Source organism: Suricata suricatta, chromosome 1, assembly GCF_006229205.1.
Source record: "Suricata suricatta isolate VVHF042 chromosome 1, meerkat_22Aug2017_6uvM2_HiC, whole genome shotgun sequence".
In the NCBI taxonomy this organism is placed as follows: domain Eukaryota; kingdom Metazoa; phylum Chordata; class Mammalia; order Carnivora; family Herpestidae; genus Suricata; species Suricata suricatta.
Window position 1 is genome coordinate 39,401,707 of NC_043700.1, and position 25,422 is coordinate 39,427,128.

The following is a 25,422-nucleotide window of genomic DNA, read 5'->3' on the forward strand; positions in this document are numbered from 1 at the left end:
CCATCAAATACCTAGGAATAAACCTAACCAAAGATGTAAAAGACCTATATGATGAAAACTATAGAAAACTTATGAAAGAGATTGAAGGAGACACCAAGAAATGGAAAAACATTCCCTGTTCACGGATTGGAAGAATAAACATTGTGAAAATGTCATTACTACCCAAAGCAATCTACACATTCAATGCAATCCCCAACAAAATTGCACCAGCGTTCTTCTCAAAGCTAAACCAACCTATCCTCAAATTCGTATGGAACTAAAAAGACCCTGAATAGCCAAAGTAATATTGATGAAGAAAACCAAAGTGGGAGACATTGCAATCCCAGACTTTAGCCTCTACTACAAAGCTGTCATCATCAAGACACTATGGTATTGGCACAAAAACAGACACATAGACCAATGGAATAGAATAAAGAACCCAGAACTGGGCCCACGAATGTATGGCCAATTAATTTTTGACAAAGCAGGAAAGAGTATCCGATGGAAAAAAAGACTGCCTCTTTAGCAGGTAGTGCTGGGAGAACTGGACAGCAACATGCAGAGAATGAAACTAGACCACTTTCTTACATCATACACAAAAATAAACTCAACATGGCTGAAGGACCTGAATGTGAGATAGGAAACCATCAAAACCCTGGAGGAGAAAGTAGGAAACAACCTCCTTGACCTCAACTGCAGCAATTTCCTACTTGACACATCCCCTAAGGCAAGGGAAATGAAAGCAAAACTGAACTCTTGGGACCTCATCAAGATAAAAAGCTTCTGCAAGGCAAAGGAAACAATCAAGAAAACTAATAGGCGATGGACAGAATGGGAAAAGATAATTGCAAATGACATATCAGATAAAGGGCTCGTATCCAAAATCTATAAGGAACTCACCAAACTCCACACCCAAAAAACAAATAACCCAGTGAAGAAATGGGCAGAAGACATAAATAGACATTTCTCCAAAGAGGACATTCGGATGGCCTACAGGCACATGAAATAATACTCAACATCACTCATCATCAGGGAAACACAAATCAAAACCACACTGAGATACCACCTCACAGCAGTCAGAGTGGCTGAAATGAACAAATCAAGAGACTGTAGATGCTGGCAAGGGTGTGGAGAGACGGGCATCCTCCTACCCTTTTGGTGGGTATATAAACTGATGCAGCAATTCTGGAAAACTGTGTCGAGGTTACTCAAAAAACTATCAGTAGAACTCCCTTATGACCCAAGAATAGCACTGCTAGGGATTTACCCAAGGGACACAGAAGTGCTGATGCATAGGAGCACATGTACCCCAATGTTCATAGCAGCACTGTCAATAATAGCCAAATCATGGAAATAGCCTAAATGTCCATCATCTGATGAATGGATCAAGAAGATGTGGTATATATATATACAATGGAGTACTACATGGCAATTAGAAAGAATGAAATATGGCCATTTGTAGCAAGGTGGATGGACCTTGAGGGTGTCATGCTAAACGAAATAAGTCAGGCGGAGAAGCACAGATACCATATGTTTGCACTCATAGGTCTAACAGGAGAATAGGAGAAACCTAATGGAGGACCAGGGGGAAGGGAAGTGGGAAAGAGAGCTGGGGAGAGAGCGGGACGCAAAACCTGAGAGACTATTGAATATTGAAAACGAACCGAGGGTTGAAGGGGGAGGGGGAGAGGGGAAAATAGGTGGTGGTAATGGAGGAGGGCACTTGTGGGGAAGAGCACTGGGTGTTATATGGAAACCAATTTGACAATAAACTATTTAAAAAACTAAAAACTAAAAATAAAATAAAGCAGGTTCCAGGTTTCAACATGGTACTCGATCTCACAAACCACAAGATCATGACCTGAGCAGAAGTCGGACGCTTAACTGACTGAGCCACCTAGGCGCCCCTATGCTCAGCATTCTTGACACAGCTGGTTAAACCTATGAATGACCAGTCACTTCCTCTGTAGCAAAAGCAAAAACCCTTTCTAGCCTGTGTTAGCTGCAAGATGTGACTCCAAGCATGTGGTTTTGGTCCTTCCAAAGCGTCTTGCCTTTGAAAACCATCGGACTTCATTTTATATAAATTTGAGTTTTGGAATTTTATTTTCTAGAAATTCAATTTTGGCAACACTCGTGACTCCATCAACCCAAGCAAAAGCTCATGACAACAAGTTATTGCCCTTCCTAGAGACAGGCCTGCTTTACAACTGGGACTTTTAAATTTTGACTCAATCTAGTATATATTTGAACTCACTCTACTCAGTGTATATTAAAATGGTATAATTTGGACACACACACACACACACACAAAGTAGATTAAGGAATAGGCCGAGATGTTGATAGAGTTATCCACCTGGATATTTAAGCCACCAAACGTGATGACAGGAGTAAAGGATAAAAGAATATGAACCAGTTATTGACAACTTTAATGAATAAGATGGGGTAAGTAAGGAGTCAACAGTTGATTGTGATGAAGAGAGGTGGTGGGGTATAAGGTGATGACAGGATCTTCTAGGGAGTTGGGGACTTTTCAAGAGAATTAAGAAATGATCCAGCAGGAGCAGAAGTAAAAAAAAAGTCTAAAGAAACATGGACTTCCATCAGGAGGGCTGGGAAATGGTGTTCTCAGGAAACATTAGGGATTCAGGCCAATAAGATGAAGGAAGTACTTGGAGAAGAAGATGAGGGCATGGGAACATGTGTCAATAACAGGAGGTTCCACAAGACCAGGGAGTTTTTGGAGGGAAAGACAGGAAATTGGGTCTGATTAAGAAATTTCTTTTTCTTTTTAATTCAAGTTAGTTAACATACAGTTTAGCCTTGGCTTCAGGAGTAGAACCCAGTGATTCATCTCTTATATATGATACCCAGTGTTCATCCCCAAAAGTGCCCTCCTTATTGCCCATATGAAATATGGTGATAATAATAATTCCTACCAGATGGCTGGTTGTGAGCCTTGAGGTGATGCATGCCAACAATTTTTCACACTGTCTGGGACAGAATAAGTGCCCTCAGAGCACCAGCCTTAACTGTTAACATCATGACCAGTGAGTAGCAGAGTCAGGACTTGAACCCAGGCCTTCTCCTTTCAGCTTCATGTGTCTCCACTACCTATACCAGTAGCGTGAGAGCACAGATGGCTGTGGCATAAGGGACTGTAGAGAATCAGCAATGTGAGTTTCTTTAAGTCTCACTAGCCTCTATATGTCTCTCTGCACCTATAGAAAACAGTACTCCCTAATGGAAATTGTCATGATGATCACAATTAAACCCAAAGTCAACAATTCACCAGTTTCTGGTCAATGGCTTGTTTAATTTTAATATCTTTTTAATTGGGGTGGAAGTGAAGCATATCCTAGTGGATTTGTCTATCTGTACAGGGCAGCAAAACTGTACCCAGTTGTTTATTTTTAATTGCTTTTAAAAATTTAGATTTACGCCTACTCCATTGTTTACCTGAGATCTGGAAATAAGCACCTCTAAGAAGCCCACTAGTCACCTATAAACATCTCCTTAATATTGCTTTGAATGATGTGGAATTTTCTAAATGAGATTTTCCTCATTTCCTCAACTAATGTGGCTTGTTCCTTAGGATCTGGGTATAGGTTGCATTTCAGTAGTATTTTGTGCAAAATAGGTATTCCAAACTATATGTCTACAGACAAACATATATTTTTCACAGCATATCTTCTAAGGAGCAGGAAATTACACATATCTGTGATTGTCAAAGTAATTTCTAGAAAAATAGTGATGAACATAGTAATAATTTTCATCTACTGAGTATAACTCTACTGTATTTATGTACAGTGCTAATCTCTTTAGAATACATGGACCTATTTAATCCCGAAAACAACCCTGAAAGTATCTCCCTTTTTAAAAATGAAAAAAAAAGTGGTGTTTTAAGAGGTTAAATCACTTACTCAAGGTCACAACCAGTAAGTAATCAGGATTCAAACCCAATTTGGCCCATTTCCAAAGCCTGTGCTGTTTCCTCCACTTAGAGTCACTTAAAAAGTGTCCAGTCACAGACTACAAAGCACTCTCAAAAGTGCTATCTCCAGCTCCTCCTAACAATCATGAGAGGTTGTCTCCATTTAGTGCAATATTTTTCAGTGTGGTCACTGATACCACATCAGCATCACCAGGAAACTTCTGAAAATGCAAACTTAATTCTGTCGAATTTATAGGTGGGGCCCAGCACTCTGAATTTTAACAAGCTCTCCAGATGATGAGAAAGATTTTGAAGCTAGACTTACGGATGCAGATAGCATTGAGGAAAGTTGGTTTTTGTTTTGTTTTTTTAAATCATTATTTTTTTTGAGAGAGAGTAGGGGGCAAGCAGGGGAGATGCAGAGAGAGAGGGAGACACAGAATATGAAGCAGGCTCCAGGCTCCGTCTATCAGCACAGAGCCTGATGTGAGGCTCGAACCCACAAAGTGCGAGTTCATGACCCGAGCTGAATTTGGATGCTTAAGATTGAACCACCCAGGTGCCCCAGCATTGAGGAAAGTTGTAAAGGATGGTGGGAGACAGTCTTCTTGGTGTTCTGACTTACTCTCCAGAGGGCTTTCTACTGCAACCTCACCTGCATAACAGATTGTGGTGGAATCAACCCAGTGAATTTCTTTTGGTTTCACTAGCCTCTATGCTTTTCTGTACCTAGAAAAAACAGTGCTGCCTAATAGAAATTGTCATGACAATTAAATTTAATGACAATTAAATCCAAAGTCAACAGTTCAGCAATTATTGAAGGCTGGTTTGCTTTTAATATTCTCTCGTGTAGGGTGAAGAAAGGCTGGGGAGGAGCTGTTTTGAGATGTATTTGCCCACCTACACCAAGAGCCTGAGCTACCAGAGCCTTAGGGCAGAGGACACTATTCTGTACCAAGTACCAACTAACTCAATTATTTGTCATGGTCAGAGGGAGTTGCAGCCCAGAAAAATTTGAGTCTAGGAGTGCAGCCTGGAACCTTGCTTAGAATTGTCCTCTAAAAAACTAGATTTAGTACTTTTTATTATATACTGAGTTATGTCAGCTTCACATCAACTTCCCCTCAGGCCTCATAAGCTTCTCCTTCCTATAGTGACTGAATGGCACATAGCCTTCTATGTTCCCTTTTCTTAGGCTTCCTGAGTCCACGCTCATCTAAACTCAGATGAATCATGAGTTACATTACCATGAAGCAGAGGAAGCTAGAGGCCTTTCTCACAGAACAACATACTCCATAAGCACCTTGTTAAAGGTAAAAAGGTAGGAAAAGGGTAATCTAGGGGAAGGGGAGTTGAAGAGAGAAAAGAGTGGATGGTAATGATGGTGGATATTCCACAGGTGCAAAGCATTTCCACAAATTATAACATTTATTCCTCAAATTACCCTTTGAACTGGACAGTATTCTGACACCCTTTTCAGAGATGAAAAAAACTGATGTGGTTTGCCTAAGTTTGCATAGCCAATCAGTGGAGCTGAAATGGAAATCTAGGTCTTTCAACTCAAAATTATTGATCATCCTATTACATAGCTAGCATGTTGCTGCCCCATACCCCCTCTCAACCCCTCCCACCCTGCCCATCTCAGGATGCTTCTTGGAGGTAGTGCCTGACCACTCAGCCTTGATTTTAAGTGTGGAAAGAGAAGATACAAATGAAAAAAAAAATAAAAAGAAAAGAAAAGAAACGTTGTGACAAAAGAATTACATTGTGACCCTGAAGACCTGGACCTGATAATGCTTCTCAATTACTTGAGAAAGGGCCATGGCACACACCTCTGTCCAAGCCCAAGTTGGGGAACAAGGTCACTTACCTAATTGCCACTCAGGGGAGCACATGGTCTGCATCATCCAGATGGGCAATGTGGGCTCCAGAATGGCCACTCCCATGTTAGCAAAGCAGAGGGAGCCTAGAGAGACATTTCTGTGAGCCCCCATGGCTACCCTGATGCCCAAACTCTTCCTATCCCAAAGAGAGGCACTGTTAGCTTACCTGCAGCCACCAGGATATAAGGGTCTTTGAGAAGTGAAAGAGTGGAGTCCCCTTGGCACTCTGAGAACATACACAACAAAAAATTTCCATTTGTACGGTGTACATCTCTCCTATTTTCACAGAATCTGAGAATATGCAGACAGACCTTAGAAACCATCTATGTTAGCTCATTTACTGAAGAGACCAAACGCAAGTTAAAGTAGATAAAGTGACTTGCCTAATGTCACAGAGTCACCTGGCAGTTTCCCTCCAGTATGTAAGGCAGACAATGTAGTAGTCACAAAGAGGACAACATATTCTACACATGATTCCTGCCTTCAAATGATCATCAACCAAATGAGAGTGGATTGTCAGCAAGGCCAGCCTTGGACAATAGATGTGTGGACTAGTGGTTTTGGGCCTTACCACTAGATCTCAGTGGCACTAATTTTTGCCCTGGAAGAACCACTGGCAAAGTGCTAAATCCCAAAGGTGAACACAGAAGTGATAACTTAGAAAGCTCCTCAAGCATTCTGAATGCTTTATTCTGACCATTTTGAGCCATACTAGACAAGTATAACAGAAGGTGTTTGAATATCTAGATTAAAATGTGAGCCTAGGGGCACCTGGGTGGTTCAGTCTGTTAAGCATCCAACTCTTGGTTTTAGCTTAAGTCATGATCTTGCGGTTCTTGAGTTTGAGCCCCATGTTAGGCTCCACATTGATGTACAGAATCTGCTTGGGATTCTCTCTCTCTCTCCCTCTCTGCTTCCCTCCCCTGCTCATACTCTCTCTCTATTCCAAAATAAATAAACTTTAAAAATAAAAAATGAATAAAAATAAAATGTGAGCCTAACTATTGAGTTCTAACTTTTCCCTCTCCTTGGAAAATCTTTATTCCAGCTAAACTCAATCACTCCACCTTTCTCCCAAGCATTCCAGTGGGTTATTTTTGCCTAAACTATCTTCCTTTTCTCTATAGGTCCAAATTGTCCAATCCTACCCATTTTTCATAATCAATCTTAAATGGCCCCTTCTCTTCCAGAATATTCCCTGACTCAGTAGCTGGAATGTCTCCCTCTTTCCAGCTTCCTGAACTTTGTGCCCTAATATGTAGTGCTAACTACATCCTATCTTGTAATAGAATTAATAGTTTTGATATGATATATCATTTCTGCCTACACACAGGAGTAGATTAAAATATTCAGAGATACTGAAACTAAATATGTAATTCAAATTAAAGACACAAATCTAAATCATGAAATACACATAAAGAAGTCCAGGAAGTTCTTTGGCACCAAAATTCCACTTCTAGGAATTTATTCTATAGATTATTTCTTATGTTATAAAAATACATACATAGGGTTATTAATTGTAGCACTGTTTATAATTGCAAAGTACTAGAAGCTACCTAAGTGTTCAAATGCATAAGATTGAATAAAATATGGTACATGCACAGTAGCATTTTATATAGCCAGAAAAATAATAATTGAATTTTTTGCATATGTAGAACATTACCATCCAAATCAAAACTATTAAAAAAGATATTAAAGGAAAACAATTTCTCCTCTCACAACACTTTTGATACCAAATGTGCTTTTCTACCAAGCAATTCTTCAGTTCTCAGTGGGCACCAACTGGTTGTCAAAATTTAATTCAATTCTGATACTAATTACTTGGAGTTAGCACAGACTTCACAGATTAAAGGCTTGGTTCCACAAGACTGCCTGCACTTCATATCCCAATTGCAAGCAGTGTCTTCCCATGTTACCCACACTTCTGTCAGATGTGGCTATAAAATCAAGGTTTTTAGATCAAACTTTCTCACATTTTCTGTACTTTCTTGTCTTTCATTCTATGTAGTTTGATATGAATTTCTCAGAGTCCTCTTTGGCTTTGAGTCAGACATATACCAATTCTGATATTTAATCATGAAAGGATGATAATGTGCAAAGATACTCTTAGGGGAGAGATTGAGCAGCATCTAAGGTCTTCTCTAGCTCTGAGGTTATAACCGTGAATTCACAGGTCCCAACGGCATTGTCTCCTGAGTTTATATATATAAATTTTGTAATATTTCTTTCATTTTTCATAATGTCCATGTCCTTCCTCCATCTTTGTCCAACATCAAACCAGACTCCCTCACCATCCCCAACACTATGGTAAATATGGCACTATCTTGGAATCCAGGTATAGTTCTCACTTTCCCTCACCTCATTCCTCTTCACCTTTTTTCTTGTGGTTTGACAGGGATGATCTAGGGGAGCATGGCTCTTAGCACTTAACCATTCTATTTACCCCTTGGCAATGAAGCTTGGTGCTTTCTTACCTCTGGAGAGACTTTGGAAGGCTCTAAGATACACAGCTGGAGTGCTAAGAAATAAAGAGTCAAATAAAGAAACAGTTTAGTTTGTCCACTGATTAGTTGGAAACTTCAATAACAGCCACACTTCTATCACTCTATCATGTAGAAATCTAACTCTCTGAATTTCTTCCTTTTTACCTAGAATGGCACAGTCCTCAATCTTTTGAGTATGTCAAGACTGACACCATAGCAGAGTACATTGCCAACCTGACTTATCTGTCCCATGATCTCTTATGTGACTTACCTCCATTCAGTAGTGCCAGAAAGGCCAATATAAGGAAGGGTGAAGACTCCCCAACAAACACATACATCACACTTCCAAAAGGAGCTCCCACTGGAAAGGCAAAACAGGCATAGATTTCAGAGGTAAGGGTCAGTTCCTAGTTGGTGTGATTTGTCCATATATACCCAATGAGATTTACCAAAACCCTACTAGGCACTGAGCTCCATAAGGGGTTCTGGGGATTCAGAGATGAAGAAGACCTGGTTCCCAGGGGCTTATGTTCAAATAGAGAAAATGCATGTGATGGGGTGGGGTGCAGTGATCCAAATAATTAGAAATGGTGGAAAGTAAAGTTCAACAGTAAAGGTTCAATCTACAAAGTGCTGTGTATAAGTACCGTGCGCTAACTGATTGTGCCACTGGAGCTCCTACAAAATACTGTGTAAACACAGTGCAGTATGTTCAAATGGTCAGAAGGGCTTTGTCAAGTGGGTAATACAGGTCGGGAAGAAACATAAGTAAAGAACATTGAGGTGTCACAAAAGAGACTATGGTTGTAGAAGAAATAGAATAAAGTCCATTCAGTGTTGAGTCACTAGAATACGAGTCTCTGGGAGAGAAAAAGTAGAGGTGGGTAATGTTGAGGCCATATAGTCAAGGGCCCCGTACATCCAGATAAAGCATGTATTTGACCTTGTGGGCTATGGAGAAACATGCTTTTTAGCAGGGGAGAAATGCCATCAGCTCTGGGCATAGGAAGTTTTTTCTGCTGTCACCTTGGGGGAAGAAGGGAAAGCAAAAGAGATCAGGCAGTAGACTGGTTCCAACTTAGATGTGATGAGGAACCAACTTTGAGGAAGTGGCTATAGAGAATATAATGGGCTTATCCATTTGAGAGTAAGAAGTGATAAAGGAGACCAAGATGCACCAAAAGTTTAGATTGGGTGGGAAAATGGATATTAACAAAGAACAAGATTTTTGTTCCCTCTTCTCTCATGGTGGGAGGTGGGATATGGACCAGGTAGGGTATGGACCAGGGAAGAGACCTTTGGTGTTTTCTCCTCAATTAGATTGCAAGGAGGGAAGGAACCATGTGTGAGGCTTCTTACCTATATCCCCTGTCCTAACATTGTGCTTGACATGTAATAAGTGCTCCATAAAATATGTGACATGTTGGACGAGTCAATTAAATCATATGAGGGATGAACCTCAAAGGAAGTAGGCTATAGTTTAGAGCTTGGGTTTTTAGTCCAGAAAATGTGATTCTATATCCTGGCTATGGCATTTTCTGGCAATGTAATCTTGGATGATTATGTAAACCTTTTATTCCTTATGTCTAAAATGAGGACAATCATTTCTCCTTCATAGTGGTGTGAGAATTAGGAGATATTATATTTGCAATGTATTTAGCACCAGATCTGGCAAGGAGCTCTTCTCATTGTGAAAGCACTGGCCATGTGTGAAAGTAGAAGTGAGACTGTGGCTGCTAACATGGGGATATTTGCTCCCTTGAATAGACTAGGTTTCTGGACCATTCCCAGGCCCTCATGGGCTATTAAGCTTCTTAAGAGGAACTGGACTTTGCCTTTTTTTGAGAAACATTTCAGAAGGACTCAAAATATAATTGGACAGAAAAGGAAATAAAATACTGTCTTTCATGACCTTAGAAACACCGGCCTCCTGGAATCATCTTCAAAGAGTATGCACTATCCTACTCTCTGAACCTAGATTTGGGTCCAGGTTCCACTTACCCAGCACTCCCAAAGCCAAGCCCCCCAACGCAATTCCCATGGCATGCCCTCTCTCATAGTCATCAGTGTAGACACTTGGCAGCATCCCAAGACCTAAAAGGAGAGTGACACATGGAGTTAGCATACAGGAGCCCTCTGTCTACCTCTCTAACTGAACCATTGGTCTACTAGTTCTTAGTCTTCTATCCCTATTATATCGAAGTGATCATCTTATCTAGAGTTCCAGTTTGTGGAGTTTTATAAAATTTAACCCATAGTATTTTCTAAATACTGTCCTCACTGGTCCCCCAAACTCCCACATTGTTCTCTCCTTCTGCTCACAATATTGTTGGAATCGTAAAAGTCTCTGGAAAGGGTAATACAGAATACCATTGTTCATTGATTCTGCATTTTATTGCATTTTATCATTCCCTATCATATTTCCCTGAATGAATGGATATGGAGTAGGTCAAAGAAAGGAAAATCTATAAACAAAGAACACTATTATAGTCAATGGAGGTGCTCAAGGAAGACAAAAGCACAGAGTATCTGGAACACACCATGGGCTGGGCTCTCATGTCATTTATTCATGTGCAAAATGGCATAAAATATCTACTTCATGGGATTATATTAAATGTTGTATTTGATGATACCTAGCAAATATAATAGGGTTACTGCTAGTATTCACATTACTTTTTCTATAAAATATTAAGAGAGGGACAGAGAAAAGACCATAAAATAGCATTAAATACAAGCCTGGCCTACTGCGTGGTTTTACTGATGTCACTTTGACCTAAGATGGCTGTATTTAAACATTGTCAGAGAAAGTTATGTCAGGCTTAGAGATTTATAATACTGCCAATAACTACAATTGTCTTATTTTTGTTTATTCTTTTGAAGTTTACTTATTTTATTTTTGAGAGGGTAGTAGGGCAGATATGGTGGGGGGGGGCAGTTAGAGAATCTCAAGCAGGCTCCACCCTGTCACCCAATGTGGGGCTCGATACCACGATCATGAGATCATGACCTGAGCTGAAATCAAGAGTCGGACACTTAACTGACTGAGTACCCAGGTGCCCTCAATTATCTTGTTTTTGAATCATAATTTCTGCTACTGGGATATCTTTCTACCTATTCATATATATATTATAGGGTCTGAAGATAGTAAGAGATGGTAAGAGATGTGTGTGTGTGTGTGTGTGTGTGTGCGTGTATGTGTGTGTGTAAGATGTCAGTATTACCTGCAACAGATGAAAATGAAGATCCAATGCCTTGAAGGGTTCGAGCCACAAAGAGTAGGGTATAGGTACCAGAAAAAGCAAACACTGAGTAAAGAGAATAGCAAGAATGCTCCAGTTAGTAAATTGTCTTTATCCCTGACCACCAGAAAATGTGCTCATGATATTATAGATAGAAGCCACTAAATATATGTTTTAATAAAGCATGATCACTGCTCCCTGTTTTTGGAGTTGTATTTCTCATTTCTCATACCTTAATCAGGACTGCATTTTCATTGACATGAAGACTGAGAAACCACAGAAGCATAAACCAACTCACCACACAGTGGATGGTAGGCTGAGTTTCCACACTTCCTGTCCAAAGATCAACATCCTGTCCACTGGAATCATGGGTGTCCAAAAAGTTTAATGCCTTTAGATCCTACTTCTAAACCCTTCATATTCAACACCCACATTTGACCTTTGCCATTGTTGGTCTCCATTGGGTCATCTAAAGTGAGATGACAAAAGCTATGTGTAACTTAAGGACCATAGGCATTGGGTAGAAAATAATATCTTGTGATCCAATCAAGTATTTCCTCTTATTTTATATTAAAAGATCTTTTAACCAAATCAAATCAGTGAGTATGTACTAAGTAATATCAAACACATAGCTATACTAGATAGACTCTGCAGCAGATGTAAAATAAAGAAAATATCCAGTTCATGCCCTTTAAGTCTACTTAAGACTAGCATACAAAAAATGAGTACCAAACAGAAATACATTATCAAAAACTAAATTACAGGGTGTTGATGGTAAGCTGGGTAAATTGAGACATGTCTCACCTCCATATCAGCACAATGCCCCTGAAAGAAAGAAGACTCCCTCCCAAAGTATCTGAACCAGCAGAATTTTAATCCATTTGCCCTTCCATTACAGTGTATTTGGCTGTTTGATGTCTTATAATTTTCTCCCATTACTTCCTGACGTGATCACTCTGTCTCCCAAACATGCATGGACTTGGTCTCTCTTTGCTGGGTTTCTAATGCCTTCTCCTAAGCCTTCTGATTTTCAGTCTGTTCATGGTTGGCTATTCCTATGTCATTTGATAACAGAGTGACCAATTTGTCTCAGTTTGCTAAGTACTTTGCATTCTGGGAGGCCCCTGAATCTCAGGCAAAATAAAATGGTTGATAACCCTATGTAGGAAAAACAAAAAAATTTCTTTCTCACTTTGCCCCTAAACATGGGCTGCCATTTCACTCCTAATTACATTCAGCATAGGTACCAGCTGGGGTCCCTTAAGGGTAATAATGCACATCAGAAACCTCTTTTTAGTATTTAAAAACCCTAAAGGGATGCTACATAAGATTCCCTAAACACCAAACATTTGCTAGAATTAGGTCAATTCAGTACAGCAACACTGGTTATAGCATGGAAACAATAATTATCACTTAATTGCAGAGAATCAAGCAAGGACCTTATACTAAAGAGTTTGGGATACTATAGCATTATCTTATTTTGCAGGGTATTTGTTTTATCTCCCCAGGCATGCATCACAAACTCCTGGACTGGAACCCAAGTCATTTCATTCTTTAACTTCCCCTAATGGATTTTGCCATCAAGACATAATATGTGTGCTCCATTAAGGTTTTTGGAGAGAATTGTGAGTCTCATTTGATAGAACAGAGAATCCTATTCATTTTTAATTTACTATTTGGCATGAGCTGAGATTCTAGAAGTTCAGTAAACATTTCTAACTTGAATTTCCTCATTTTCTTTGATTTAGCTAGAATTTTCACAAATAAGTTGTAGTTCTCAGAACTTCACACACCAAGCTTCTGCTCTTTGCAGTTTTCCAACCCTGAATGCAACAAATTTCTGTTAAGCATTGGGTTAAGCCCTATGCTGAAAGGGAAGAAAACTTGAGGAGGGGCAATAGAAAAAGCAGACAAGTAACAAAAAGGTGATAAGAAAAACAGGAGAGAGAAGGAAATAATATTACTGGAAGCAGAGTCAGTGGAGGCAGTCTACCTTCTCCTGCACTACCTCCCAACCCCCTTCATTCCTTCTTATTTTAATTTTCAAGCTAAATTTCCAGACAAAATTTGATGATTTACTATTCTTATTCCATTTGTATTTTATTAGAACATTTATCTTATACTGGATAGACTACCTGTCTTTTTTTTCTTGTTTTTAAAGCAAAATTATTTCTCTAAGCTATAACCTTAACGTCCATACTTGAAGGCAGTCGACTTTTTGGTATTATCCAGTGGCTATTGTCCAATTTAGAATTCTTTGCTGGCGGCCATTTTACCTTTGCATATCAAAATAATACAAGCTTTTCCCAAAGATAGGAGGTTTGTACTAAACCCATTCAAAGGACTACTGATACACACACACACACACATTATAGCACACCTATTTAAAAAATCTTTACAATTTCCCCTAGCTGATGGAAGTGAAGTGTCTTTTCTTCTATAGGAGAATATACAAATTCCAAGTAGAATAATTTGCCACTACTGTTCTAGTCCCCATATCAAAAGCAGCAAAGCATTTAAATTAGTGTCAGAGGCCGTTTAGTCAGATGCCTAATTAGCTACTTGACCTTACTCTCTTCACTGTAGTGCTTGTAATAAAATCAAAGGTAATCAGCAAATGAAATAAAAGAGGAAGCAAATTACTTACTAACTGTGGAGAGAAACAGGATCACAAAGCCAGCAAACATAGGGATATGATAGCCAATCCTAAATGAGAATTAAAAAGAAAAAGATACAGTCCCAATAGGCATCAATATACTTAGACTATGATTTTTTTCTTATCATTGGGAATAGAATTGCTGTTATTGAGTACATGGGATAACATGTCTCTGAAGGCAAGTTTACAGGTGGATATGACATATGAATGCATATTAGCAAATAAACAAATATGCAAATTTACCCAGAGATCAGGGCCAAAATCTTTTTTTCCAGGAAGGATGGCCTAGTCCGAGTTTATATCTTTTTGAAACATCAGAATAATCCCAAACACTGCCAACAAACTAGTGTTCTATATTGCAGGAGTCCTGCCTTTGAGACATGTTCCAGAGCACTGAAATAATATAGGCTGTACACTTCTGACCATTTGTTCTTTTCTTGGTACTCAATTGTCATTACATCATTAAGAAAATTTGAACTCCATGGCATTTCATCAATACCATGTAACCAGCTTTCTAAACAGCTGACTCCCCTGAGAAAGACAAGTAAGTTTTCCTTCTTTTTTTCTTCTAACTACATTTATGATACCACACAGCCCATCCTCTTACTGAGCCAGAGAGTACCATGTAGAGCACTGCACTTATCGAGATACCTGTTGGTGAGATGTCCCACAAATGGGTTGACCAGAAGTTGCATCAGAGCCTTTGAAGCAAACAGAACTCCAACTCGTATGTTCTCTTCCTTCAAAAACTCTATGCCTTGCAAGCAGTTGTTTTGTTGTGCTGGGATGGCTTCAGTGACTAGAGGAGGGATGGTACCAGAAGTGTGATCTGTCCATGCTGTGCCACTGGATGCACTTTCTTTAATAGCCATAGTGTCGTTATCAAAGAGGGAGAAGATTGTGGAAAAAGCACGAGAAGTAAGGACATGCTGGGAAACAGTGGTGGTGCCAAGGTACAGAGGAGCATTGATTTCTTTGAAGTCTGTGGCATACAGGAAGTTGGGTACAATGGGCACTGAAAGTTAAGAAGGACAAGTGATAAGGGCTGAGAGTACTTTTTAATGCTAATTGGTTCAGGAGCATTACTATGAGCTTTATATTCATTCTCTAAGTGACATGATTTGAAGCCTACTAAAAGACTATGCTGTCCAAATTATCCTATTAGATTAAGTAAATTCCAACTAACACAAAATCAGTCCTCCTTACTCCTGGATTCTGTATTGTTCAATCACCTACTTGCTAACATTTATTTTTAATCACAAAACCAATATTTATGGAGTTTTCACAATTTTTGTCAGAAAATACATACAGAGTGTGGGGAAAATTTCAAGTCACCAGATGCTCACTTTCACAGCTGAGGTTGAACAAGACAAGCTTACTGTTTCAGCTTTCATGCAGAGATGGCAAAGCCTGGAAATGGTAGGGTCAGGAAATGCAAGAAGCTCTCACTCTGGGATCAGTTGGACAGAGCTTGAACCCCAATTTAGCACCTGTTAGTAAGGAAGCCTCAGGCAAGTCACAGAACACTTCTGAACCTCATTTATCTTTTGTGTTTTTCAAGCATAAAAAGAAAAATTCTCATATGCACTCACTTCTAAATTTTAGCAGGGTCTGTGCTCCCTGCTGGCACCCAGAGCAAATAACCCCCAATGCAGAGACATCCAAACATACCCACTACAGTAAGCAGCATGTTGTCCAGGAGCAGAGCAACAAACACCACCACCAGTACCAGCTTCCGAGACTCTCTCCCCTCCTTTAGCAACTGCTGAGGAGCATCCAAAACCACCCTGAGCATGGTAAGAGCTGGGCTGGAGGTGTCTTCTCCAGTTTCTTATGGAAGGTCCTGTTAAAGCTGTAGATCCTCTGAAGCTTTTATAGAAGAGGCAAGAAATTCTGCCCAGACAAGTGGAACTCAATATTAAAATGAAAAGTGCAAGTATTGCAGATACTAGGTTGGTATTTGAACCATTTTCATGCCCGTGTCTCTGTTCACTTCTTATATACCTCAACAACTCTACTTGGTCCCCAGAATGCCTTATAAGAAAGTACTGCTTACCAGCTTTTTATATCTAGAATTCTACTCAGCACATTCTTTTTCTTTTTTTCAAATTTTTATTTAAATTCTACTTAGTTAACATACAGTGCAATGTTGGCTTCAGGAGTAGAATTCAATGATTCATCACTTACATACAACACTCAATGCTCATCGTAACAAGTGCCCTCCTTAATACCCATCACCCATCTATCTCATCCCCCACCCACCTCCTGTCATCAACTCTCAGTTTATTCTCTATTATAAAGAATCTGTTATGATTCATTACTTCCACTTTCCCCTTTCCATATGTTCATCCGTTTTGCTTCTTAAATTCCACAGATAAGTGAAATAATATGGTATCTATCTTTCTCTGACTGACTTATTTCACTTAGCATAATGCTCCCTAGCTCTATCTATATTGTTGCAAATGGCAAGATTTAACTCTTTAAAAATTTTTTAAAGTTTTTTATTTAGAGAAAGAGACCACAAGCAAAGGAGGGGCAGAGATAAAGGGATAGAGAACTTCCCAGCAGCCTCTGTACTACCAGCGGACCACTAGTACAACACCAGTGCAGAGCCTGACACAGGGCTTGAACTCACAAACCGTGAGATCATGACCCGAGCCAAAGTCAAAACGCTTAACCAAACATCAAACTGAGCCACTCAGGTGCCCCAAGATTTCATTCTTTTTGAATGCTGAGTAATAATTCATTGTGTATATATATATATATGTATATCTTCTTTATCCACTCATCAGTTTATGGACATTTAGGCTCTTTCCATAGTTTACTTTTGTTGATAATGCTCCTATAAACATCAAAGTGCATGTACCCCTTTGAATCTGTATTTTTATATCCTTTGGATAAATACTTAGTACTGCAATTGCTGGGTCATAGGGTAGTTCTATTTTTAATTTTTTGAAGAGTTTCCATGCTCTTTTCCAGAGTGGCTTCACCAGTTTGCATTCACAAAGGCAATGCAAGGGGGTTCCTCTTTCTTGACAGCCTCACCAACACCTGTTGTTTCTTATATTGGTAATTTTAGGCATTCTGAAAGGTGGGAGGTTGTATGTCATCACGGTTTTGATTTGCATTTCCCTGATGATGAGTGACATAGAGCATCTTTTCATGTATCTGTTAGCTTTCTGGTTATCTTCCTTGGAAAAATGTCTATTCATGTCTTCTGCCTAATTTTTAATTAGATATTTGTTTTTTGGGTGTTGAGTTTGATAACTTCTTTATAGATTTTGGATACTAACCATTTATCACATATGCAATTGCAAATATCCTCTCTCATTCTATAGGCTGCCTTTTAGTTTTGTTGATTATTTCTTTTGCTTCACAGAAGCTTTTTATCTTGATGAAGTCCCAGCAGTTCATTTTTGCCTTTTTTTCCCTTGCCTCTGGAGACATGTCTAGTAAGAAGTTGCTATGGCTGAGGTCAAAGAGGGTATTGCCTGTGTTCTTCTCTAGCATTTTGATGGTTTCCTGTCTCACATTTAGGTCTTTCATCTGTTTTGAATTTATTTTTTTGTATGCTGTAAGTAAGTGGTCCAGTGTCATTCTGCATTTTGCTGTCCAGTTTTCCCAATGCCATTTGTTGAGAGACTGTCTTTTTCCCTTTGGATAGTCTTTCCTACTTTGTTGAAGATTAGTTGACCATGTAGCTGTGGGTCCATTTTTGGGTTCTCTTATGTTGCATTGATCTACATGTCTGTTTTTGTGCCAGTACAATGTTGTCTTGATGACCATAGCTTTGTAACAGCTAGAAATCCAAAATCATGATGCCTCCAGCTTTGCATTTTCTTTTTCAGAGTTGCTTTGGCTATTCGGAGTCTTTTGTGGTTCTACATAAATTTTAGGATAGGAATTGAATTAAATGTGTAGATTACTTGGAGTATATACATTTTAACAATGTTTATTCTTTCAATCCATGAGCACAGAATTTGTTCCATTCCTTTGTGTCCAGTTCAACTTCTTTCATAAGTGTTCTATAGTTTCCAGAGTACAGATGTCTTCCTTCTTTGGTTAGGTTTATTCCTATGTATCTTATGGTTTGTGCAGTTGTAAATGGGATCAATTACATGATTTCTTTTTGTTGTTGTTGCTTCTTCTTCTTCTTCTTCTTCGTCTTTTTTTTTTTTTTTTTTTTTTTTGAATTCTACCTAGGACATTAAGCAGATCCTAGCTCTAGCTTTCTTTCCCAAATGTCAGACAGTTGCCTATCACTTTGGTGGTTTATGTCAATATATGAGGACTACTTATATTATCACTTGTTTAATCCTTTCCTCTAAATCCACTCTTTTTAAAAACCAAAATACTGTAGTTTAAAAAAATATATATGCCATACCAAAAAGAAAAGTATGACGGGTGCCTGGATGGCTCAGTCAGTTAAGCATCCAACTTTGACTCAGGTCATGATCTTACTGTTTGTGGGTTCGAACTCCACATCGGATTCTCTGCTGTCAGGACAGAGACCACTTGGATCTTCTGTCCTTCTCTCTCTCTCTCTGCCTTTCTTTCTCTGCCTCTCTCTCTCTCTCTCTCTCTCTCTCTCTCTCTCTCTCTCAAAAATAAACAAACATTTAAAAAAAAGTATGGTTTATGCCTATGTACGAACCCAAAATTATAGCCTATGGTCTGTACCACCCCAAAATATCTCATGTGCCACAAGCATTACTTGTGCTGCCCACAGAGAAACCCTGACCTAGACCAATACCATCATCTCACAGATGAGAAATCTGAGTCTCAGGAAGCTAGTCTCAGGTCACACAATTAATATTAAACTGTAATAAAACTCCAAGCTTTTTAACTTGCAGGATTATATTCCACAATCTTCCCTTCCTCTGTGATATTTGAAGCTTTTCTATTTTGGCTGAGCTATAAATGCCTGCTCAGAAAGGTGTGTTACTGTGTGTAAATAAAATATTGTCATGATTAGTTCTCCTTAAGATTTCATATCATTAATTATCATTAAGTCAGTATTTTTTTTAACTTCAGGTAATAACAGTTTCTAGGAATTCTTTTATTTTTGTGTGGCTTCTGTTGCAGTATCAACAATATCAATCATATAAATTTTAAAATATATTACTGTCATGAAATGTATCAGGCTCTAAAATATGTAACCTTTGATTTGGTAACCCCACTTCTAAGAACCTATCTTTTAAAAATTTTTAATGTTTTATTTCGTTTTGAGAGAGAGAAAGAGAGAGAGAGAGAGCATGAGCAGGGGAGGGTCAGAGAGAGAGGGAAGCACAGAATCGGAATACAGGCTCCAAGCTAGTTGTCAGCATAGAGCCTGAAGTGGGGCTTGAACCCACGAACTGTGAGATCATGACCTGAGCTGAAGCTGGACGCTTAACTGACTGAGCCATCCAGGTGCCCCTATCTTAAGGAAACCTATCTTAAGGAAAAGATCAGAAGTGCAGCCAAAGATTTATATTTAAAATTATTAATTGCCAAATTACTGATATCAGTAAAAAATAAAACATTTTAATGGTGTAACATAAACAGCTCTTAAAAGCATTTTTTCAAATGATTTTAATGCCTTAGAAATACAGTTAAAAACCAATATTAAATGGTATTTTCAGCTTGACCTTAATTATATAAAAAATAAAAGATATGCCTATTTTGAAAGATTAGAAAGATACACACCTGAGTGTCAGCTATTATAATTATTGACTTAAATTATTTTCTTTTTGCTTTTCTGTAATTTCTAAATAAATAAAAAAATTTTTTTAATGTTTATTTACTTTTGAGAGAGAGAGAGACAGAATGTGAGCAGGGTGGGGCAGAGAGAGAGAGAGAGAGAGAGAGAGAGAGAGAGGCTCTGAGCTGTCAGCAGAGAGCCAGACACAGGGCTCAAACTCAGAAATCGTGAGATCATAACCTGAGCCAGACACTTAACTGACTGAGCCACCCAGGTGTCCCAGTAATTTCTAAATATTTTTAACTACTTTCATAATATAAGAAGTAAATAATTTTCAATGATTATTACTGGAGTTCAAAAGTGGGCCTCAAATGTTGGGAGTATCCCAAGTACTGAGCTATTCTGTTCTGTTCTAAGACCGGAGCTAAGAGAAAAACATCATCCATATGACAGACAGTTCTGAGTGATCAAGAGGTAGGTCCCCACTGAACCAGATAAGTTTAACCAGAAAATTCATGCAATTATTTAAGATCCTTCATTTCTCTATATAAATAATTATTAAACACAAATTAAACCTAGGATACATAAGGAAGAAAATAAGAGACTAAAAAAAATCAATAGAAAACTACATGTAAAATGGAATAAGTACTATAAAGACAGATTTAAAAAATATCAACAAACAAAACAAAACAAAACAAAATTAAATCAAGAATTTGTCAACAAAGTAGTAAACTTAGTCTGCTAGACTTAGTTTAATAGAAAATTACTAGAGAAATCAAGAATTTGCCAACAAATCAGTAGTAAACTTATACTAGAGAATTTTAGTCAAAATTCTCTGTTGAGAGACACATATTAAAAGGAAGGATTAAATGTGTTCAGGAAGAGAAACATCTTACCTTAAAGTCTATCTTGTGTGAAATACTCAATGAGTTATTGGCTGCTGTTTGCTGTTCAGCAGAGATTCTGTTTTCTGAGTAGATGTGCTGATGGATTTATTGCCACCTGTTATCTGAGGATGTCATGTGAGCCCTTTGTCCACAAAGATTTAATTGGAACCTCCAAGAGGTTTCATTCAGACCCTTTGTTCCCTGCCTCAGAAGCAGAAAAGCAGGACTAGAGAGGATAAAAAGGAGAAATTATCCTATGCAAAGATGAACTGGGCTGTGCTGTTTTTCATTTGTGCTTATCTATCATTGAACTAATTAGCTCTTGCCTGGCTCTGAATACAAATTGGAAGATAGAATGAAGCCACAGTACAGCTCCTGTCCCTTGCTACTTAGTCAAAAAAGACTCCATATGCCCCAATTGCTTTCTGGAGAGAAAGAAATTCTGGAACATACATAGGACGAAAACAAAACAAAACCAAAAAAAAAAAAAAAAACAAAAAAAAACCCCAAATCTATGCAAGTTGTTCTCAAATCATAAAAATCCAACCTCTATGGCTTCTGTAAAGGCGTAGCTCATGCTGCCATCTTTGCATATAGGTGCTAGCTGATTTCCAGGTACATAGTGGCCTCCAGTAAATATTTCTTGGATGGATGACTGAATGAATGGGAGAGAGTGTGGCTCACTGTGGGGTCTTGGAGTGGCACTACAGATCTATATTTTTCTGACATTAAGAGTCATCAGTGGGGCAAAGAACATTAACAGTTCATAAAAGAGCAAGAGCAGCAGCAGGGTTTCCACCTTATGGTGACTACTAATTGTTTAAAATAACTTGGAGACTTTCAATTTAGGGCCAAAAAGTAAGGAAAGAACTTTAAAGGAAACCTGGAAAGAGAAATAAGAGGCTTTAAACAACACATATTTATTATCTTAGAAATATAGAGGTCAGAATTCCAAAATAGGCTTTGTTGGGCTAAAAATCAAGATGCTGACAGAAATGCAGTTCTTCTGGAAGCTCTTGGAGAGACTATTCCCTTGACTTTTTTAGCTTCTAGAGGTGACCTGAGTTTCTGGGCTTGCAGCTCCCTTCCACCTTCAAAGTCAGCAGCAAGGCATTTAACTCTCTCTCTCTTTCTTTTCTTAGTTTCCTGTCTACTCCCTTCACTTATAAGAACTCATGTAATTTCACTAAGCCCATCCAGATAATCCAAAATAATTTCCTCCATCTCAAGATCCTGAATTTGATCACATCCACAAAGGCTCCTTACCATGTAAGGTAACATATTCACAAATTCCAGAATTAGAATATGTACATCTCTGGGGTCATTATTCTGCATACTACAGAGAGCATGGCATATTTCCCCTCTTACATACCCTGTGGCTTGAGCGCTTATGCAGAGAGGGGGTTGGGGCCAAAGGATGGAGAAGCCATATTAATAGAGACATTCACAAGACTCTAGGCATAAGGTGATCTCCCATTTGAGGCCCAGGTGACACTTCTGTCACCATGCTGTCCACCCTAAGTGTGGTTCTGGAACCTTGAGGGCTTAGGAAAGCCACTAGCAAAACAAAGCTATGGCTAGTAGTAAGCACCAAGAGCGGAGTGCTTTGTAGAGTGCACCTTTGTAGGAAGAAAAGGCTGTCTTGAGATACCTTCAAACTGGGGATGCCTCACATAACTGGAAAACCATGGTTTACAGGAGATGAGGGCCTGAGAGACCAGGTACAGACTAAAAATCATCTTACTTTGGGCATTAATAGAAACAAAAGCAACAATAATAATAGCTATCATTTATCAAGCACCCACTATGTAAGGCATGTTTCTAATACATATATATATTTATATTTATATAGATTGACTGTGACCATATTAGCATTTACAGGCTAGCCAGAAGTGAGCTATTCTCACAAATGCTCATCACTGTTAATAGTCAGTAGGACTATTAAAAGCAATAGGAATGAGATTTTTATCATTCTCCTGTTTAATTTTATTCATTTTAATTCCAATGTAAATAACCTACAGTGTTATATTAGTTTCATGTGTACAATATGGTGATTCAAAAATCCATATATTATTCAGTGCTCATCAACACAATATACTCTTGTTTTTTTAAATTTTTTAATGTTTTTATTTATTTTTGATACAGAGAGAGACAGAGCATGAGATGGGGAGGGTCAGAGGGAGAAGGAGACACAGAACCGGAAGCAGGCTCCAGGCTCTGAGCTAGCTGTCAGCACAGAGCCTGACGCGGGGCTCGAACCCACCAACATATCTGACCTGAGCCAAAGTCGTAGGCTTAACCAACTGAGCCACCCAGGCATCCCCACAATATACTCTTACACTATACTATACTCTTTACCTATTTCACTAATTCCATGCCCATCTGCCTGTTGGTAACCATCAGTTTGTTCTCTATAGTGAAGAGTCTATTTTTTTTTTGGTTTGTATCTTTTTTTTTCTTTGTTCATTTAGTTTCTTAAATTCCCCATTTGACTGAAATCATTTGATATTTGTCTTTCTCTGACTTGCAAGTATTTTCCCCCATTCAGTAGTTTCCCTTTTAGTTTTATTGGTTGTTTTCTTTGCTGTGCAGAAACTTTTTATTTTAATGTAGTCCCAATAGTGTGTTTTTGCTTTTGTTTCCCCTGCCTCAAGAGACATATCTGGAAGAATGTTGTTACAACCAGTGTCAGAGAATTTACTGCCTATGCTGTCTTCTAGGCCTTTTATGATTTCAGGTCTCACTTTTAGGTCCTTAACCATTTTTTTAGTTTATTTCTCTTAGCAGTATATACTCTAGATCCATCCATATTGTTGCAAATGGCAGCTTTTCATTTTTATGGCTGAATAGTATTCCACTATATGTAAAATCATATCTTCTTTATCCATTCATCTTTCAACAGTTGGGACACTTGGGGTGCTTCCATGGTTTATTCCAATGCTACAATAAACATAAGGATGCTTATATCTCTTCAGATTAGTGTTTTCATATTCTTTGGATAAACAGTAGTGCAATTACTGAATAGTTGGGTAGTTTTAACTTTTTGAGGAAACTTCAGACTGTCTCTCATAGTGGCTGCACCAGTTTGCATTCCCACCAGCAGTACACGAGGGTTCATTTTTCTTCACATCTTCATCAACACTTGTTTCTTGAGTTTTCAATTTTAGCCATTCTGACAGGTATGAGTTGACATCTCTTTGTGCTTTTGTTTTACATATTCCTGATAATCAGTGGTGTTGAGCATCTTTTTTTTCATATGTCTGTTGGCAGTCTGGATGTCTTCTTTGGAAAAATGTCTGTTCATGTCCTCTGTCCATTTTTTAACTGGATTATTTGTCTTGGAGATGTTGAATTGTATATGTTCTTTCTATATTTTTAATACTAACCCTTTATCAGATATGGCATTTGCAAATATTTTCTCGCATTCAGTATATTGCCTTTTAGTTCTATTGGTTGTTTTCTTTGCTGTGCAGAACTTTTTTATTTTGATGTAGTTCCAACAGTATGTTTTTGCTTTTGTTTCCCTTGCTTCAAGAGACATACCTAGAAGGATGCTGCTACAACCAATGTCAGAGAATTTACTGCCTATGTGCTCTTCTAAAATTTTTATGGTTTTAGGTCTCACATTTTAGGTCCTCAACCCATTTTGAGTTTATTTTTGTGTATGGTATAAAAAGTGGTCAAGGTTCACTGTTTTACATGTAGTTGTCTAGTTTCCCACCACCATTTGCTGAATAAACTGTCTTTTTCCTATTGCATATTCTTGCCTCCTTTGCAGGGGGATTAATTGACCTTATAACTGTAAATTTATTTCTGGGTTTTCTATTCTGTTCTATTTATCTATGTCACTGTTTTTGTGATGGTACCATACTGTTTGGATTACTATAACTTTGTAATATAATTTGAAGTCTAGAACTGTAATGCCTCCAGTTTTGTTTTTCTTTTTCAAGATTACTTTGACTATTCAGAATCTTTTGTGGTTCCATACAAGTTTTAGGATTGTTTGTTCTAATTCTGTGTAAAATGCTGTTGGTAATTTGATAATAATTGCATTAAAGTGTAGATTGCTTTGGGTAGTATAGACATTTTTAACAAATTTTTCTTTTATGATTCGTGACCATGGAATGTCTTTCCAATTCTTGCGTCATCTTCAATTTCTTTCAACAGTGTTTTATAGTTTTCAAAGTTCAGGTCTTTCACCTCCTTGGTTAAGTTTATTCCTAGATATATTATTATAATTGGTGTGATTATAAATGGAATTATTCACTTAATTTCTCTTTCTGCTGCTTCATTATTAGTGTATAGAAATGAAATGGATTTCTATAGCTTTATATCCTGTGACTTTACCGAATTCATTTATCAGTTCTAGTAGTTTTTTCATTGTCCTGTTTAATTTTTAATGTAAAAAAAATAAAGCTGATGTGCGTATAATGAAATAGAAATTCATATATACTATGTATACAGCTATGTATACATACAAGCTATGTAAATAGATACAATTCCTTTGAAAGCAATTTGAGTTTCTAAATTTTGTCTTTTAATTCATAAAATATTCATATATTTTGACCCAATCATTTCACTTCTAAGAAATCGATTCTAAAAAAATAAGCTAAAATATGGAGAGAACATGATAATTATAAAATTTTTACCATAGTATTTAGGGGGAAAATTGGAAATG

At 38.1% G+C, this 25,422-nt stretch overlaps 1 protein-coding gene across 1 annotated transcript in view; it reads right to left on the bottom strand.

Moving 5' to 3' along the window:
- Positions 1-15,969, bottom strand: part of SLC18A1 (solute carrier family 18 member A1) — a 27,561-nt gene extending 11,592 nt beyond the window's left edge. The window contains 10 exon segments of the mRNA XM_029941614.1: positions 5,784-5,879; positions 5,963-5,998; positions 6,001-6,022; positions 8,271-8,314; positions 8,551-8,640; positions 10,281-10,373; positions 11,501-11,584; positions 14,166-14,224; positions 14,826-15,189; positions 15,846-15,969. Coding sequence (XP_029797474.1) covers positions 5,784-5,879; positions 5,963-5,998; positions 6,001-6,022; positions 8,271-8,314; positions 8,551-8,640; positions 10,281-10,373; positions 11,501-11,584; positions 14,166-14,224; positions 14,826-15,189; positions 15,846-15,969 — 1,012 coding nt within the window.
- Between the last annotated feature and the right edge of the window lie 9,453 nt (positions 15,970-25,422).